The 20,516-nt window shown below is 44.5% G+C and overlaps 1 protein-coding gene across 2 annotated transcripts in view; it reads left to right on the plus strand.

The window, feature by feature from the left end:
* LOC121339259 (limbic system associated membrane protein) overlaps positions 1-20,516 on the plus strand; it is a 982,855-nt gene that overhangs the window by 935,497 nt on the left and 26,842 nt on the right. For both annotated transcript variants that reach the window (XM_041410922.1, XM_041410921.1), the window contains one exon: positions 19,236-19,370. In XM_041410922.1, the coding sequence (XP_041266856.1) occupies positions 19,236-19,370 (135 nt within the window). The remainder of the gene's footprint in view (positions 1-19,235; positions 19,371-20,516) is intronic.

Below are 20,516 nucleotides of genomic sequence, written 5' to 3' on the forward strand. Positions count from 1 at the left end.
GAAAGAATCTCCGTTTGGATCAGTGGCATGGTTTTAGGCACACTACACTAACCAAGGAGCTCCCGAAAGAATGGAAATTTTTATAGGCCTTGATTGATACAGGAATGTCCCAGAAGCCAGCATAAGAGAGGACAATGTCCATGTAATGGTACCTGTGCAGTGGACATGTGCATGGGTGTAGGAGTGACCTGCCTTTGACCTGGTTTGGGAGAGCGGGGACTGCTGCAGGGCAGGAGGGAGGATACTGACTGAGCTGGAGTGCTCTGAGATTTGCCCTCAGTAGTCAAGTTTGTACCTTGCATGGCATAAAGCTTGGTTTTCCAACTACCAAAGGCATCAACTTTGTAGACTAGGCAGAAAAAATATAAATGCAAATATCACAGAGGTTGTAGGGAGGAGGAAAAAGAGTGTTATGCTGATGTGTTTATCGAGAAACAGAACTTTCCTGGGACACAATACAAAACTACAAGCCTATTATCCTACTGCTTTTCCAGCTCCAGCTCCAGCTCTTTTCTTTTCCAGGTGAGGCATTATTGTGTTAATACTTGCAGGAGGAGGGAAGAAATGAGTCCAAATGCCCCTGTTTGAAATGTCCTATCAGTGCATAAAATATGTCTGCGGATTTGAGAATTACGCTGACTTTACAACAGTAAATTTCAGATAAATAATTTATCTCCTGCAAGCACATTTCTGTGCTCTTACACATCCATTTGTTTCTGGAAAGCAGAGGGGGTGTTGGGGATGCAGAAGCAATTGGTGCTCACTGGGGAACTTTCCATGGAGCTGCCTGTAGCTTGGGTGTTGTTGGCCGCTGGAGGTAGGGTTTTGTTCTCACAGCCACCAGCTCCCACATCATAAATAAAGCCATTTTGGAAACAGGAGGCACCTTGAGGTAAAACTGGCATTTCTCACAATATTGGCAGATCAAGCCAGCAACTGTTGATTTTAAATGTTTAATGAGCAATATGTTGCTCATTCTGATCATAATGTTGTGTTTGCCTAACCTTTCTCAATGTGCTCCCTTCTGCTGTATTGCTGGCACGGTTCCAGGAGAGGAGGAAAGGGAAAAAAACACAAACCCCACCACAAAGGGTGAAGCAGGGCAGAGAGAAGAGGAAAAATTGAAAGACTTAAGGAGAAGGGGCATAAAAGGCAGGGATAGAACTTTACTAACAGGAAGAAACAGCAGCAAGATGTTGATCTCATGTCAGAGTATTAAATTGGGGATTGCACAGAAAAACAGCTTTTCACTGCAGAGGTATTCATACTGAGAGAACTGGGAAAAAAAAGGCTGGTTGCTAAAAGGAGATGGACAGGAAGAGCTGTGTGGAGATGAACCCCTAACCAGCGGGTCTCCTGAGACAATTCAGTGTGTTGTTTAAAAGCAGTATTGAATTGAAAGAGAAGCAGTATTGCACAAATCAGTAAGATGCTCAGTCACTTTCCTGCCAGCCTCATAGAATGCTCACTGTAAAGACTGTCTCCAGTCTGCTGTATTTTTTCCAATTTGTTTTTGTTTGACTTCAAAACCCTTAGTGGTTCAGCATAAGCCTGTTTGACACTGGCTTTTGGGTTGGGCTACAGAAAGGCTTAAAAACATGAGTGGGTATCTCTGAATACAAAGGAGGCTTCACTGGCCAGCAGAGGCAGGAGTATGCAATGGAAACAGGGAAAAGCTGTTTTATAGTGCTAGATAGCAGCTGGTTTTGCTGTTGCTCCCATCCTGGACCAGACCCACCATTTACTGGTGTGGGTACCGACCGCTGTTTGCTGTGGAAGACTGAGCTATTGCTTCATACATAGCATAACTCATGCACTAGCAAAAGTGCAAGACGCCAAATACTGGGAACTGAACTCTTTTGCTTTCTGAACAGAGAGGTTTTGGGCAGCAGGGTCAAATATTTCCTACCTGAGTGCCTTGGACGCCCCTCAGCAGGTGTTATCCAGAGAGCTATTTTGTAAAAACATGGAAGATTCTTGTAACATGTTGACTGGGCTCTTGAATGAGACCAGGCATTTTTCTCATCTTTTAATCATTACTGTTTGGCTGATGTTTAAATCAATGAGTGCTTGCCAAACACTCGCTGCCCTATTAGAAAGACGTTTCTTGTTTTACATGATGGTTTATTTATTGCTTCAGTTGGATGTACAGCACATTATATATTGTCCAAAAGGGAGATATAGTTACCAGGTCAAACTTGGTAAGGGAGGATTTTTCGTTTTTTTAATGAGAAGCATATCAATTTTGCTGTGCTTGTTATGCTTTCATTCCAGGCTGCTGCATACAAATTCTGTTATATAAAGTTGACCACACACAACTAGATTCAGTATGGAAAAATGTGTGTTGAGACACTGTGAGATAGTAGTGGAAAGAAACCGGACACAGAGGACTTGTCTAAGAGCAGTCTTGCCAGAAGAAAGGGCAGTGGTCCACTGAGGCCACTGTCTATCTTCTGGCAATGACAGAATTTTAAGGGCCCTTTATTTATACAACTCATTGATTCATTGTTTTTCCTTCATGGATAATCTATCACCTCCCTAAATTACTTATTTAGTTGTTAACAAATGAGAGTGAAGCGTGGATATATGCTCCACGCTAAATTTTCAATTTTTGAGAGCCAGTATGCATGGTATTGCTGGATTAACCTTCTCTCTCTCTCTGTGTTGGAGTCCCTCTTTGATACCACCATGGTATCTTCTGTTGTTTTCTTGCTTTCTTGTTTATGTGCTAACCATCAAAGTTACTACATGCAAAAAAATTTTAATTAGCCTTGAGCATCCCACTAGGGTCCTCAAGTACAAACAGGCACCAGCCTTTACCAGTTCAAATCAAACACATCTTCAGTGGGTCATCTTCAAGGAACTCTCCAGCAGCCTAGGTTCTGTAAGTGAAGTTCTTTGCTGCCAACACCTCCAAGTGATTTCTCTTTAGCTGTAGCATATTTCTTCAGCTGTAGTGTATTTTTGTTACCTTCTCTGCTCCCCACCCCCTGGTTCAGTTCTTTACAGCTTTGAAGTAAAAGGATGGAGTCTTTTCCAGCCATGTGGTGCAATATGGCATAATCCCCCTTAAAGCAATTGCTGTGTAACAGACAGCTATAAAAGCAAAACAAAGCTGCAAGTATGAGAACTCTTCTCCTAGATGTTTCACCAATACACTATTCCTGCACGAATGTTCTTTGTCATTGTAGGAGCTCAACTGAGTTGCAGTCGGGTTTCAGTCTTGTGGACCTATATACAGGTGGAAGGCAAAAAGGGTTCAAAGATAAAAAGTAGAATAATAGAGGAAGGGGAGGAGGGAGACATAGCAAGAGGAAAATCTGAAAAGACAAAAGAGGTATAGGAACTGAAGAGGGAAAAAAAGGGTGAGAAATTTGAAGTGGGGCTTTGATGGGTAAAAAAGCAGGAGAGGTTATTCAGTCCTCTGGGATGGCAAGGTCTGAGGCGGAGAGCTCTTCTTGGCAGAGCAGAGCCATGCAGAATGCAATATAATCTCTATCAGGGCCCTTCAGTTTAGAGGCATATAAATGGCGTGGGGTTTATTGCAAATTCTGGTTAATAACTTTCTCAAAGGGGAAAACTTCTGTATTCTCTTTGAAATACAATTTCTTGTCTCATAAATTGAAACAGCTGTGGCTGTTCCCTCTGCACACAATTTTTTTTTCATCTTCTGCCTTTTTTCTGGGTGTATGCGTATGATTTTGCTTAATGATTTTTCTCTGCAGAAGGGACCCAGAGTGTGGTGCTGTATACAGGTTTGTGATCAGTGTCTTTGCACAAGCACAAGAAAAATGCCTTGGGCATTTTCTGCTGTTAGAAAGGAACAAGTGTTAAGCTATTAGTCTGAATCTAACTTAGACTGCGTTTCTCCTGAGAAATCTCAGTAAGAATTTCGGCAGCCTCATTCCCTAGAAAGACTAAGCTGAGATTTAATCTGTCACCAGGACCAGGCTCTGGTCTTAGACCTGTAAAAGCTGCTTATACCTCCATAGTTACCATGTAGAAAGCAGAGCAAAGAACATAGGTGAGGATCTTGACAGCCCTTATTCCTGCCTCATCTCTTAAGGCCTTGCTTCCTGCACAGGGACGGGGATGGGCACCACACTGCAGGTGGGGAGAGGTTTCCCTGCCTGGAAAGGGGAGCCTGGAAAGGGGAGCAAGACCATTTTCCTCCTTGTGATTCTAAGCAGTGCTAGGTATTCTCTGCCAGCATCAAACCTTCTCTGTCTCTCTGAGGACTCCTAAATGTCTCTTCTTTCTTTTTCTTCTTTTTTTCTTCCTTTAATTGAAAAAGCCAAGATTGCCTTTAGGCTTGTGAAGATATCAACTACTTTTGAGGATGACTGAGTGTACAGAAACACAGGGACTCAAACCTTCCTGCCTTCAATTCACGATCTGCTCCCAAGCTAAAGTGGTCAAATCCCTAAATCATTAAACAAGTGATATATGAGTTAACATAGCATGCTGACAGGACCAGTGTGCACAGATGTCCCAAGGAGGTTCAGATTCAGAGGGCTATACGTCACCTTCAGCCAACTTCTGTTTGGAAAGAGCTCAGGAAGACTTTGGGATTCAGTAAAGAAATACCTGAATAGGTATCTCATTTCTCCATCTCTCTCCCATGACTCCCTACAAGTGCCTCCCGCTGGAAGAGGTAAGGAGTGTAGAAAAAGCCAGAATTCATCAGATCTGAGTGCAGAACTCTTTCCCCTCATAGCAGATCTCATCAGCCTTCTCATTGTGTATAGCAGATGAGAGCCTTCTTGGGCAAGCTGCTTGTTCAGGAGATCAAGAGCAGCAAAACCATTTCTCCTGTTGGGTAAGGAGCCAGACCTGTGGTCTCCAGCAGGTTCAGTTTCATCCTCAACTCCTCTTGCAGCAGCTTCCTCCTTGCATTCCAACCCATGGGCTCCCTCCCATACCTGCACCCAGAGGCTCAGCTCCGCTGTGTGACATCAGCTTTGCTGGTGGAGCTGGGACATGTGTCCTTTGCCCATCAGAACACATTTGTAAGTGAGGGCACCAAAGCCTCAAATCACCCGGTGACAAGTGACTGGAGAGGTTCTCTGTTTCTTTCTTCCCTGAGCCTCTCAGCAACCACATTCACCTCCAGGCAAACCACGGTGCGTTCACAGCAAGAGCAAAAGAAACTCACAGGGGCTCTTCCAGGCCTGTATGGAAAGTGCTGCAGATTATCTTCTAGATCTCCTGCAGTGCTGGAAGGAGGGGGGACAGCTGTGGTTTCTTCTTTGTCTTTTTGCTCCATGAATTACAGACTTTTCAGAGGAGCTCTCTGTATTTGAGAAGGTAGCAATAAGAGCACTTGTTTGTCTAGAAATGGGATGGTGTTCATATGGTGTATTTTATGTTCTTTTAATGAGATGAAGCAGGCAGAAAGTAAGGAGGGGGAGCTGGCACCAAACATTCCCACTCCATCCCAAGCCCTCATTACCAAAGGTCATGGGAATTTACCTTTTTTCTCCTCCTATGCCTCTGCATGTATACACAGCACATAAGTGTCCAAGGCCCTCAGTGGTACTGCCAACAGCCATGAATTGCCTGTGAGCAGTGACATTGTTTACCAGAGATCAATATAACAGTAATACATCTGAAAGACTCTGGCCTCAGTTACCCCTTGTATGTTGTATTCTTGGCCAACACTAACTGCATTCCCCATTGCTTTCCCATGGCAATTCACCTTGCTCAGGCTCTGCTTGTTTGCCCTGACCCTCTGCATCCCCTCACTTCTTTTTAATCAAACTTTAATCTCTATCTCATGCTCTGTGTCTCTTTATTTATTTCCTTTTCAGTCCTTTTCCTGAAGACTTGGGTCTCACAAACTATCTTCTCCATGCTACTTTTTAAATTATTTGTTGTCTTGACAGTTCTTCCCCTGTTCTCCATTCTCCTTTCTTCCCTCTTCTTCTGTCTACTTCCTTGCATCCCCCTGTATATGCAAGCTCATACTTCCTGAAAATTATGTCAAGACCTTCTACTCCTGAAGTAGTGAGAAAATACAGTCTGCAGGTGAATTTGCCATTTTAACATTCCTCCCATCCTTAACTGTTCTGCAACTGCAGACTGCTGAGATTAGTTGTATAAAATTCCACCAGGATATTGGCATAACCTACAAGCCAGGAAGCTGTTATAATCAAACCCAGCATCCCTTTTGGAATGCTGGACTTAGAAATACAAGGACAGCAGTTTTGAGAGCAGTTGAGAAATAAGTGTTTAAAGAGAGGGCATTTGAAAACCTGTTTTTTAATATTATTTCAATAGCTTATGGTCAAAGTTGCAGGATTTTTTCCCTACTGAATCCTAGCCTATACTGGTGCTGGAAAGGTGATAGAAAAGAATTTGATTGAAATGCTGGTTATTAAGAAATGCTATTATCCAGTAAAAGTGCCATAGGGCCTCAATCCAAGAGGCATAGATGATTACTGTGGATGAATTCTTAGTCCTTGGAGGCCAGATGGGAGGGCACAGTTCTTGTGGTTTTCCCCCACCCACAGTAACACTTAGAGCAGCCTTGGAGGAGCCACCCATTAAAAAAAAAAAAAAAAAAAAAAAAAAAAAGTCTGTTGTGTTCTTTGGAAAGCAGAGAACCAAAGAAAGAATAGAATATACCCCAAACTATTTGTCATCCTCATATTCCACCTCTCTTTGTTTCCCTCCCTCTGAAACCCACATAAAGCACTTTGTATGTTATGGTGATGAGAGACAAGGGGAGATTTCTATCCCCAGCTGGTGATCAGTTTATTCACTGAAGTATGAGGATTGATAGCACTTGTCACTAATAGCCCAGCTAATATAGCTGCAGATGCTACATTTAATCATATAAACTGTGAGGCACAATTGCAGAACAAGGGCCTCTGGCCTACACCACTGGAAAAGGAAGTGGAGCAAATTCCTAAAGAGCTGATGGAGAATTGCAATGGTCCTGCACCCCTGTAACATGAAAAAAGAGGATGTGTCCTGCTACTGCATGACATTCCTTACAGGATGTGTGTCCATTCACATGTGTAATTTACTGAGTGCACATGAGGGAACCAAATGAAAGGACCCTGTGCATGATAGCAAGAGATGTGCAAGAGAAAGCAGAGAGCTCCATTGCCTGTAGAAGAAATTAAGGGAGTGGTTGAGGTAGGAAGATGTGCCCTGTCACATTTGTCTGTCTTTCATAACACCATATTCCTGACATCTTTACCTTGATATCTGCAGCCAAAAGGAGTCAGAACATTTGAGAAGATATGGTGCTGTCCAGCAGCACAGCTGCAAAAAGCAGGGAGCAGCTTCCATGCAACTTAGACCAGAGCCCCTTCAGCAAGGATTCTGTAGTGCTGTGAAGACAAGTTAAGTAGAAAAAAGGGAAGGTCTGGGGTTTTTATGGCTGCCATCATCAAATGGCAGCATCACTCCCCCTCTGCTTTTCAGGGGATTTTGAAACCAGGTGTTAGAGATTTTCAGCCATTAATGAGGGGTCTTTTACCACCTGTAATGTTGCAGATGTGCATGAGGCTGTGTGGATGGAGGCACCATGCAACACTTGGGAGGCAAATGATACTCCATACTTCAGACCTCCACACACAGGTCCACAGACACTCCCTGTGCTCATGCTCTCACCCTCTCCCCTGCCTGCCAGCCTTCCTCCCTTCACATCCTCTTCTAAATGCTCTGCCCTACTTCCAATCCCACACCCATTATTCCACGTGGTTTTTCCACCACCTGTAGACATGCACACATATGTGCAGTCTGACCCCCAAGCACCCTTTCACCCACCTGCATTTCCTCTTGCATCCCCACAGTCTTTGGCACTGCTTTCCTTACGATGCTCGGCAGCTCTTGCCCACACACCAGCTGGTACTCACTCATGCTCACCAGACTCTCTTGTTCTCTGTCTCTGAATGCCCCGTGCTGTAACCAAGCTGTTACTCGTTCAGTTCAGTCATGTGTGTGTCCTGTCAGACACACATCTGCAGTCAAGTGGCCCAGAACAAGGCCAGCATGTATCAGGGTTAAAAATGAATATGCCGGGAACATCCCTCTTCTCTAAACTCACACCCTGATATCATAGCCCCCAGGGGGATCAGTCTGTGCTGTAAAGAAAGCTGTTTGTGGTTTTCATTGAAGGAGAGCACAGGGGAGGGAAGTCCAGCCCAACACCTAGCCCTTCAAATGAAGTGACTTGTCAAGTATGCAACTGTGGCGGGGATTTGAGAAGCAGTAAATTTAGCAGCACTCACTTCCACTGACAACCTGTCATGTGCTTGAAACATAAATAGTGGTGGAGACAAATCACTGCTGTTTTCCTATTAAGCTTTGGCCCACTGGCCCTCTAGCTTGCCAGCAGCATTTCTACCTGGCCTGCTTGTGTGCCTCGTCTCAGGGACAGATGTTCCTCCTCATTGGAGGCTTTGGGAGAGTCAGGATAGGAATTATCATGCTGTTATTTCTTAGGTGTCCTTGGTGTCTGGGTACTTGCTCCTCAGCTGATGGATTTCTCACTCAGGCTGTGTGCTGCTGGCACCTCCTACTTCCACCCAAGTTTGAGGAAACATGGACCCTCTCCTTAGAGGGCTTATGGTTTTCACCCCTGCCCCTGGTTTCTGCCACACAGGCTGGCAAGGTCATACTCATGGAGTAAATGAGGCAAATTCTGATTTGAATAGAAGGGTAGAGGTGAAGTTTTCCATTGCACCTGAGTGACTTACAGGCACAAATGCCATTGAAAGCCAAATGGTCTTGTCTTGTGAAAGCATTTAGTGGCTTTTGGAAACTGCTTTCAAATACCAATTATTATATAACCATTTAATAAAACATGCCATCAGAAGCTCACATTAATCTTTACAGAGATGAGAGACATCCCTTAGTGCTTTAAATTGAGGAACCAGGGATTCAGTACATTTCACCTTCTTCCCTCTCTCTTATCAGTTTTGATGCCTCTTCCTCTCCTCAAGGAAGATGAAATCATGGCAGTGATTAAGGTGGCCTGCTCTGTGCTGCTTAATTAGAGCAACTGCTGTTTCAGTTCCAGTGAAATTCTCACAGGTGTGCAGTTGCAAAGGCACTCTAATGAGACCCCTGCCTCTCCAGGAGCTTGGCAGAAAGGAGCCAAAGAGTCCTCAACATAACATGGATGGTTTTTCATATTTTCTTGCATCTTTTGGCTGACTGCGCTCCTGTTGGAGCAAGACATTTCACTTCCTACAGGAATCAAATGTATTTGGGGAGTCGAGAGAAGAGAAATAAATGGATTCCTGTCCATGATGGTAATGGGGGATTCAGAGAGGCGAAGCCCAGTGAGACACATTTTGACTGACATGATTGGGGATGGTGTTCTCATAGCCAGCACTGCTACAGTTGTTGGAAATTTTATGTAATCATCAGAACAAGTATTAAGGAGTTGGTATGAAGGCAATGAAATATCTTTTAGGTTTGTCTTCAGACCCCTTCCTAAATTTATGGGGTAAGCTGTAAGTCAGAAAGGAGTTGTTTTTATACTGTTTCTTCTACTTACAGTTTTCTGCTTTCTCCCATTCTGATTACTCCCTTTTTTTCCCCCCATATATTTGAGAGAGAAATCCTGCTTCACAGCCAGGATTTTCAAGTGTGCTGATGGCCAACAGCTGCACTAGCAATGGGAGTAGCTGCATCAGGGAGCAACAAGACCTCAAAATCAGGGTCTGTATTTCCTCTCTGTTTGCCTCCCCTGTAGGACTACGCAAGAAGCAATATTGGGCATGGAGCAAACGCCTTTCTTCTCCTTCACAGCCACTGCCTTGCAAGTTTGAGGGAGAGAGAGACTATTTATTCTTTGGAAAGCAAGGGAGTGGCTAAATGCATAAGAATTAAATATCCTGAACTGAAGCAATCATTTATCTGAACTGCTATCATTATGAATCAATGGCAGACACCTCAGATGATAATATCACAGGAGCCAGCCCAATTGATCAAAAGTCTCTGCAGCATGTGAGCCCAAACAATCTCTTCCTGGCACACTCTACCCTACCTCAAACCTCTGTGATTCTCACCTTGATAACTGGCAATATCTGATGCCTGCTGAATCCTGAATTTAGCTAGTTAGTCTCATCTCCTGATCCCTTGTTGTGCTCCCCACAAAGTATTCCCTTTTCTTCTTCCACCAGGAGCAGATATGGGGGATGGTGTCAGGAAATTACTATGCTGGATCTAATTGAGAAACACTGCAGCAAGGAGAGGGGTCAAGGGAAAAGCAAACAAAATGATTTTTCAAGAAGCTAATCCACCTATACAAATATTGGCGCCAGGCATCACAACACTCTGGCGTGTTTTTGAAAGGGTAAATCTTGCTAAGGGGTGGCTTAACTCTTTGACCTCATTTCCTCAGTTGAAAACTACAGCAGTTTAGAAGCAGAGTGGCTAGATCCAGGCTGACACAGAAATCCCAGTCTTTAGGTTTTGTTTGTGAAGTTGGTGTTCAGAGAAGCCTCAATGAAAACAGGAATGAACTACAGGAATTGCCATCTTGCAAAAGGACAGGGGATTCAGGAGCTGTGTTATCTGGTCATGAAGTGTTTGGCTCCAGCTTACAGGGAAAGAACCACAACAATGCCTAAGCTTCTGAGTTAATGCTCTTTCCCATTTCAAGTAAATTTGTGCCAATTTGTAATTTCTCAAGACTTCTTCCAAGTTTCAAACATGCAAGAACATAATTCTGTGGGCTAAGTTGAATCGTTGAGGAGGAGGGGATCATCAAATTTTAAAAAAAAAAATTTAAGTTAGCTTGAAGTTCTGGGTTCATCATTTCCCTCTCACCCTAAGAAGTACAAATGGGCATAGGACAGAAGGGAACAAACACCTTACATTTAAAAACAGGGAAACATTCTGGTGGATGCCTATAAAAGAGAGCCACTTGATTCTTGCACAATAGTATATTGAACATGTCTTTTGCCACGTAAGACACAAGAGACTTTGTAAAGAACTTAACAAGGATTTTTAAAGATGCCACCAAACACAGACCAACCCCTATAGTTCCTAGATTGAGCAACTGGCACGGTTGGTACCAGTGAGTGCCATCGCACATTTCCCTAAAATCTGGGGCTGACATAATGATTTGTGGAATTAAATAGGGACTGCACTGCAGTCCATCGTTGCTCTTCACTGCCAGGACAGAAATTATACAGTTCAGTCAGGCTTCTTGGCCCAGAAGGGACTTGTTGTTGTCAGTCTTTTCTTTGGTCTTGTTTTTGTGAGGAGGAACTTGTCTTCAAACTGTATAACAAGTATAGCACAAGCGCATTGTCCAAAATAAGAAATCTTGTAGGAAAATCTTGTAGGAGTATTACGTGAGGCCAAATGAAAGGAAACCATCTGACAGAGTCACTAGAGACTATAATAGTTGACTGCTGGCTGTTGTATTTTATGCCATTCATGTGTCCATGACGTGCAAGAAAACTCAGTCCCCTGCATCAGCTCTCAGCTTGCATTACCATCTTGTGCTTAGCACAGTGGGAAACACAGACGACCTATTGATTACACACCCACACCCCCGCAAACACACCCTGATGTTCCTCTTGCCATGGGCCCATCCTCTTCTTGTAGGTGGTGGAGGAAGAGGGCACAGGGCCCTGCAGTGCTGACCACACTGCTGGGAGTGAGACTGGTGTGCTGCCATCCACATGTGCACACCGAAGAACTCCTGAGCCTCAGCTGTGATTCTTTGTCTGACCTTCTGTTTTCAGCCTCCATTTTGTTAGCCGCTCCAGCACTGTCCTCAGAGCCCTGATGAGTTACCAGCCCCTGCCTTCCTAAGGCTCTCAAAGACGTGGTGACATCTTATTGATTCATCTAGCTGACGGTGACTCCTACTTCATGTTGTTTTAAAGTACCCTTCAAAAGGCAGCAGGCGAAAACTTTGCGATGCAGAAATGGTGCAACTATTGGTTTGTTCATGTTTATATGTCATTTTCTTGGCAGTAAAATTAAGGCTTGGTGTTTGGTAGCATAGTCATGACAATTTGCATTGCAGTATGCAACACTTAGGGAGTATAATATTGTAGTTGTGACATTACATGACTTAATTTACCTTGTGGTTCATAATTTACTTTATACATTGGCTTCACAGCCAAGTTCTGTTCAAGAGTAATTAATCTATCCAAAAAATGCTGTTTATGTTCATTAAAAAAAGTGTTAACAAATTTAGGCTAAATTCAGTAAGTAATTTTGAGGAGAAAAAAAGTGATCTTCTTCAACATTAAATCATCTGATTTAAATTGTATGTCAAATTGAGGCAGAACATTATTCCTTCTTCTGGTTCAGCAAAGAGAAGAAGAAAACCACTGGTCAAACACAGGGCTTTGACCTGAAGTGGGTCTGGATTTTTTTTCACGGGATAGTCCACTTTCTTTTTGGTGTTCACATGTGAATTTTGAATGGAAAATCAAATCAGCTGCTGAGATGAAGTAGTATATTTCACACCTGCTCTATGCCCCAGACTCAGGGCTGTGTGTGAGAGAGTGTGATGACCCTTAGTGGTCGTTTATAGAAAAGAGGGGGTGGAAATTCAGAGATACAGCTGATCTGCTGAGGCTGCCTCAGGCAGATGACCCCGACTGACACACACCCACAGCTGGGATGCAAACTGCATCTGAGCTGTCAGATTTTGGCTTCCAGCTCCTGGGTAGAGCTGTCAGCGATGGGCACGTCATCCCAAGTGGATTGGTCAGTGCTGTCCCAAGAGAGAGAACACAGAGACAATGTTCAGTCGGGGGAAGCTGCTCTCAACCTGGAGGGTTTTGTTTGCATGCTGGTTGCATGGAGTTTGAGACAAAGGAGCCCATGAAAATCACAGGCTCTCTTAACCCTGGTCATGCCAGCAGATGTTCACATTGCCCCAGCCAGGGAGCCCCTTGGGCACTGCCCTTGGCTCGGGAGGCAGGGCAGGCAGTTTTGCGCATAAGGTGTAAATGTGATTGCTGATGAGCAAAGTCCTGGTGAACGCCAGGGGAAACCATGCCAGAGTGTTTCCTCCCAGTCTGACTCATTCTCATTCATGAAGCCAGAGCCAGGCCAGAGCCCTCCCTGGCACTGCTCTAGTTTTTTGGTTTATGTGTAATAGCTACAGACCTGAGGGCATGGGAGGCATGAGGCCAGCTTAAACAATAAATACCCTGCTGTGCCTTGCTGCTTAAACAGAGTAATTACTGCCTTACTACATGTGACCCCTCTGTTCCTGTCCCTCTGGCAGTTGTTATTTCATGGCTCCCATTACACAAGGGATGGCTGTGCTTCTCTCCCAGCTGTACATCTCTCTGTCTGCCGCTGTCTCACCTCCCGTCTTGCTCACCTGCTCGTACTCTTTGTCAGTAGCTGAATACAATTTTCTCTTTTTCTCAGTCGCTGAAGAGTCTCACTTTTTTTGAGTTCCTCTGTCCCAGCCACTCTCCCTCTCTTCATTCTCCCTCTGATTTTTCTCCATCTATTTTTGTCTTCTCTCAAGCCTTCCCTGTTTTCACCACTTCCCATGCTACTCTAGGTTTTCTGCCTGCCTTCCTCACTCTAGCATTGTAGCACTAGTTGTCCCTTTGTTTATCCACCATCTGCTTCTCTCTACTGATCTCCTTGCTAAAAACAAGCCTTTTCAACTAAGGGATGGGAAAAAATGACAAGCTCACTGGAATCTGTGATGGCTGAGGAGACAGGGACTGATAAATGAAAACTTCAAAGTTTTGAATTAAAAAAAAAAAAAAAACCTCAGCTGGAGGTAAAACAAAAAAATCATGTCAAAGGCTCCCTTAGCTATTTTTGTCTTTCAGAAGCCTGTTTCTAGGCAATAGAAGGTGCAGAGGGAAGAAGGAAAGTTAGGTGAGCAAAACCTCAAACACTAAATGGAGAGTGCAGAGGCAACAAAACCTGCAGTTTAGCAATAGAAGTTGCTACATACCAAAAACTTCAAATGGCATCCATTTATTTCCGTTCTTTTTTATCTCCTTGCATCCTGTTTTAGGCCCAACAAAGATGCATAACCCATTCTGCTCCCCTCTTTTTGCAACTATAAAGATGCTTGGAGGGAAAACAAACATAGGAGCAGGGTGACTGATCTCTTTCTCTTTCCACATGCCAAATGCAAACAGATACTTTCAGCAGATCTAAATTTCAGTTTAATTTAAGACCACAGCAGTGTTTAAAAAAATAAATAAGACAACTAAAGTAATCTCTGCACAAGAAGAAGCCCAGTGTTGGATGCACAGACAGGAGAGGAGATGAAACAAAATGTGTCTGCCACCTCTGGAGATCAGCTTCCCCTTTGGAGATGTAAGAAAGTAGGGCATGAAGGGAAAGGGCTCTCTGGTGGAGAAGGTGACTGAATGCATTGCTGGCCCTGACTACCTGAAAGGGCTGTCTGCACACAGCACAAGTGGGATTTTGACTGGGTGTGGCTCATTTGTAGAAAGGAAGCATTTAGCCGTTGAGGAAAGAGTGATGGTGTGTGGCAGTACAAGGGGCCGTTTGGGTGGGGGTGAGAAGGGCCCATAAACGCCTGGGAACATGTCAGTCTGTGTTTCTGCACATCTATAGATCCACACAGGTGGATCTATAGATGTGAAAACAAGTAAAATACAGAGTATACAAAATACAGAATATAGCATATATATAGATATATATCATATCTATATGAAAGCACAGGCAGGTGTGCACAGCAACAAGGACAATATGCAGAGCCAATGGGGTTGTACAAAGCTATTTCCAGAGGGTAAGGGGAAAGGAAGGTTTCTTGCCAGCAGGCTAGCATAGCCAAGCAGATTTGCTGTTCAGCTTCATTATTTACTGGGTCCAATTAGGAAGCCAGGGGATAGGAAATGTGGCTGAGGCAAGCAGGCCTTCAAAGCCTTCCTCCTGCACACATCAAAGCTGCTGCCGCAGATCCCTCTGCAAAAAAGGCTCTGCCAGCTCCGAGCGGCAGCAGCCGCCTGGCTCGTGCTGCTCAGGGTCGTTCCCTCTTGGTTTGATTGTCGAGCCTCCCAGGCTCGTGCTCTCTCTATCTCCAGCCTCCAGAGCAGAAAGCTCCTCTTTCTGATTCACTGGGACAGCGTTAAGGAGCTACAGCTTGGCAAGACGGTGTTTAATGGGGCTGTAGCAACAAACTAAGCTAACTATGAACATGTGAAAGACAAAAACCTGTAAGGAAGCAGGTTGCCTGCAGTCATGCAAGGGGATGGTTTAGGATGTGAACAGCTGCACTGAGTGAGAAGTCATCCACCTAGGGAAACCTGAAAGGACCCTCACTGGGAAAGGGCTGTACTGAACCAGGCAGAACTGCCAGGAGACAACCCTCATCAGCAAGGAAGCTTCGGCAGTACGGTCGGAATTTCATCTGTTGATAATCTGCTCAAGGCAAATCTCTTAATGGGAATGGACTGGCTGTCTTGCCAGGAGTTGGCAATCCCTCTTTCACCTAATAGAACATGTTCATTGTTATTGGTACCAAAGAGCATTGTCCTAGCCTTCTCCCTCCCTGCTTTGATAAACTGCACAGTGATAACCATCAGTTCCCTACCAAAGCTGGCTCCCGTGCAGAAACATTTGTAAATTCACTCGAGGTATAAAGTTCTGTTCCTGCTCCCTTCACCCCCTTTTTGCCTTAGAGGTTAGAGTTAATATGACTCACCTAATCTGGCTGCCAAAGTGAATTAGTGAAATCTCTACAGCTCTCTGCAAGATATCACAACCTGACATTCCTCTAACACACTGTGATGCAGCTTTCCTCTCCCTGCTCTGTACTACAGCACCTCAATTTTATATAAATTTTTTTTTGTTAGAAATGGTTAATGTGCTCTTAGAGGGGACAAGGCAGAAAGCAAAAGGGTCTGTCTTGAAAGTGAGAACAGCTCAGTTCTTGTGACAAAATGTTGATGCTCAGGGTCACCAGTGCAGAGACAAGAAGTGTGCTACCACTCATACAGCAAAAGACTGTCACAGAAACTTTCCCTGAATTATTTTGCATCACAGAAACTTTCCCTGAAGTATTTTGCTTATATGTGTGTCCTAGAGCAGGGGAATGAGAAGCTGAATAGGGTTATTGATGTCTTTGACATGTCCTTTAGAACAGAAGTCCTGCCTTTCAGTTACTTCCAGGGCACTCCACAGGGCAAGCCAGGAGCTCATCGTGTCCTGGGAAGGGTTGTGTGCAGCTTTGAAAGCTCTCCTGTTGGACATGGTACACAGTACACTTCAAGTGCATGTATGTATGCAGGGGAGAAGCTCAAAAACATCTTCCTTTGGGAAGGTATCTACCCTTGTAGGTTACTTTGGAGCTCCACTTATGTAGTTCTCTGACAGACTTAACAGCACCCGTAATGAGGGTGCCACTCCATTAGAGCTGGTTAAGTCACCCTCAACCCTGTCTTCATTACGGTGACAGTCTTGTGACAAGGGCAAATTGCAGGAGAAGCAAGTCCCACTTGGAATGAACCCTGTGTATAAACAAGGCAGAATTGCAGAGCAAATGAGTTGCAAAACAGAGGCAAATTATGTTTTAACCTTTTCTTTGTGAGTCTTTCCCTGATGTCTGATTAACTTTCCAGTCAACTCACTGACCTACCTACAACTGGGAGTGCTGCTGTGAAAGGACATGAGTGTTGGTTGTCAGCTCAGTTTGGGGGTGGGATTTTTGAAGTGCTTTATTAGCAAGTAGCAATATGCCATAAGAAAATCTGGGAATTAAGAGAGTTCCCCAACAGAAATTATCCCTTCAGTAACAAAACCAGAAACAATGTGCTGCCTCTACAGACAACAGCACGGTGCAGTAGTTGCAATGCAATCCTTCATATGTGTTCAGCCACAGTAACACCTCATCTGAAATGCTGCATTCAGTTTGGGGTATCACAAGTCCAGAAAAATGTAAACTTGTCAGAGAGGTCTAAAAGCAAAGAACAAGAATGATCAAGAGCCTAAAAAAAACCTCACTTACAGAGGAAGGTTGAAAGACCCTGGCAATAATGTTCAGCCAAAAGAGAAAAAAAAAAAAAGATGACAACCGAGGGGGGAACTAAGTGATTTAAAAGTTGATAAAAGGCTATTGCAGGGAAGGAGGGAATGATTTGTTCTTTTTGTCTGTAGTGGGTAAGACAAAAGTAATAGCTTTAAATTGCAGCAAGGAAGACTCAGGTCAAACTTCAGGAAACTGCTCCAGTGGTAAGGACAGCAAAGCACAGGAACAGATTGCCAGGAGCGGCTGCAGAATCTCTGCCGCTGGAGGGCAGAGGATGGCTGTGTCCATGACATGACTCACGTGTCCTGCCTTGAGACTGGCGAACGGATTAGATGGTGACTGAAGTCTCTTCCGCGTTTCTGAGACTCACCTTATTCTGGTCCTACTGGGGTTAGGACTCCCTAACATGTTCATGAGTTCCAGAAATACAAAAAACCTGTGAAAATCCCACCCTGCTTCCTTCTCCACTGACACTTCAAGCATCAGCCCCAGTGCAGAACAGAGGACTGAGAGCCATGTTCTGGCAGCAGGAGCCAACTTTGCCTCCTTCCCTTGTGCAAAATGCTGCTGCCATGCAGGAAGATCCTGCAGCAGACTTTTGGGGGAAGCAAAAAACAAAGCAGTTGTAAATTTTAGACATAGCAATGAGATTTTTGCTACCTGAACATCTGGTAGGAGCTGGAAGAAGGGACTGCTGATTAGCCCTGCTGAAAGAGAGGGGGAGCCCTTGTCTTTACATGAGTTTAATAGGGACACCGCTGTTTTCATGCTGAGTCTCCGTGACAGGGGGTGGTTTTCTCCTAGAATGATTCTGAAAATTGCCTGTGAAAAAGAAAAATAATAATAAAAAAAAATGTAAGAGACAGACTTCTGAGCAGATTTTGAAGCTTCTGAAGTTCCTCTCTGATGCTGAAGGGAATTGCACACAGCTGGCATCACCAGGCTGACCTGGCCAAGACACTGCAGCAAGTCTGTGCCTGTGGGCTGGGTTTTGTTGCAGGTGGCTCCATGAGAAGTTCCGCTCCAGAGACCAGAGTTACCCACTGCTTTCATGCAGTGCCATAAACCAAGGCAAACAGTAGGCACTATTTGAACTCTCTCAAAAACTGAACTTTTGTGAAGTGGGCAGGGTTTCAGAAGTGCTCAGCACCTGTTGAGCAGAAAATGCCTTCTGGGCAGAGAGGTTTTTGGAAAATCTGACCACTCTCTGAGGAACCTGAATGGGAGCTCTTGTGATGTGACCTTTTATTTTTTTTTTTTTTCAAATCTGTCTTTATCACTTTTAAGGTTAGGGGCTGATTTCTCTAAACAAAGACAGGCACACAGCTGGGGCTTGCCGTTTCCAATGCTGCAGAGCAGTGCTTTCCTCCTCTGAGAGGAGGAAATGTGGTTCAGATTCTTTCCAGGAGGTGCTTTATTTTGCTTTCTGAAGGAATAGGGTAGATATACCAATCCTAATATTTCATGCTTCCCTGGCAACTTTCATGCAATGAATCTAATGCATTTTACATGGGTTAACCTCACTGCCCTTCTCTAACCAGGAGGTGATGGGAGATGGGGCGCTATTTGCTGCAGTTTACAGAGGGAGAGCAAAGGAGTGACTCACTCAAGGTCACACAGCGAGTTAAAAGCAAGGCCACAGACATCTCCTGATTCCTGCCCCCATCCATAACCCCGACTGACACTCAAGTCACTGTTTTCCAAAGTGTGTAAGTGAGGCAGCAGGGTTTAAATGTGTCATTTCATATGTACAGTAGCTCAGGGATGCATGATGATTATTGGTCTCTACAGATCAAATTACAGTTTGTTTCTCTCAGTTTGGCTGTGTTTAACGTAGCTTGATCTGATCGATGGCACTTCAGGGTGGTGGTTGCTCTGGGAGACAGAAAGACATTTTTCACAGATTTTGCAGTGGAGAAAAGGTGCTGACAACACATCTGAGGACCCAGCTAGCCCTGGGTCCAGCACATTACCCACAGCATGACTAACCTCTGGTGGTACTCAGCCACCACACTAGTGAACTTCGTCTCATCTTATGTGGTGGACATTTTGCTTCTCAGCCTGGGCAGCCTGTGAGATGCTATGTATTGTACCACCTGTATGGTGCCTTCCAGATTTTCAGTTTTCAGCAGCTTCTGAAATAACTTTTAAACAGATCATGACTGTTGCTTGTTTGCAGACTCCATGTTGTGATTGTTCCTCCATAGCAATTTCCTAAATCTGAAAGCCTAACAGAACCACTCTTTGTATTTTTCTGTCCTACCAGGCAGAGAGTTTGAAGGTGAGGAGGAGTACCTGGAGATCCTGGGGATCACACGAGAGCAGTCGGGCAAGTACGAGTGCAAAGCTGCCAACGAAGTTGCCTCAGCGGACGTCAAGCAAGTCCGGGTCACTGTGAACTGTGAGTACACAGCAGCTGCGGCAGGGCAGTGGGGAGAGCTTTGCCCACAGGCGCGGGTTACTTCAGGATAAACAGAGAAGCCTTTCTGGGCTTGGATTATGCAATCTGAAGAGAGGGCGCTGAGAAAACTATCTGCAATCAGACACTTGCCACAGGGCACAGTTTGTGCTTTAAACCTGGCAATATATAAGAAAAGGCGGGGGGAAGTGTGGTGCAGAGACAGACAGAGAGGGAGAAAGAGAAAGAGCTGTGAGTTGCCCCCGTCTCTCCCCTCCTAAACGCTGGCACTGCCTCCTTTTCACTCATTGATAATTCGGGTGAACAGTAGCGTGAAGAGAAGCTTCACCAAGGCAGCAGGGAGAGATAAGGGAGGGCTCAGCTGGCTCAGAGCAAACACATGCCTGCCTGCACCCAGCCATCTCTGCAGTGCCTACACGGCCATCACAGCTATCACAGCCAGGGCACATGGGGCAGAGGCACATGCTAATGACAGGGTGCAAAAACTTAACTTTTGTGCTGGTTTCAGGTCATTAGTTTAAAGGTCTTTCTAAAAGACCCTTCATGCACCAGTGCAATACAGAAAGGGGTTTTGGCCAAAGGATACAGCAATCCCCTAAAAGCACCATGTAAACTGTGGCTTACTTCCACATATGTGGATTGGGGCATGGATCCCATCCCATATGTGCTTAGACAGATGTCCACTTCACTCTGCTGGCATGCTCCTCTCACAGGAACACAAGATATTTCAAACTGATGGTACTCTTTAATCCTACACGTGTATATGTCCACCTCCATACTTGTATGGCTTATATTTGACACTTGAGTGATGTAAAATGTGCTATCCTCGTGTACCTGCTTCCTTTCCTTGCTTGGAGGCTAATAACTTTGCATCAAGGATGGATGAATAGGAGGTATGTCCTCTCCCGACCTTCTGCAGTTTAAACTGAGACTTAAACCAGAATATTAACTTAAATTGAAATTGGAGATGGCTACAGACATATTTTTGGGTGCATATTCATGCCTTGATTCACAAGTAGAACTGCTAGGGAGCAGGTTAGGGCAGAGAGCTGATGGCATCAAGGGTTTCAGGCAATACCAGTCTTAATTTGACTGTAGGTGATTATAGTACCTTTTAATGCCATTCTT

The sequence above is a fragment of the Onychostruthus taczanowskii genome, unplaced genomic scaffold, assembly GCF_017590055.1.
Source record: "Onychostruthus taczanowskii isolate IOZ18803 unplaced genomic scaffold, ASM1759005v1 scaffold34, whole genome shotgun sequence".
Classification (NCBI taxonomy): Eukaryota; Metazoa; Chordata; class Aves; order Passeriformes; family Passeridae; genus Onychostruthus; species Onychostruthus taczanowskii.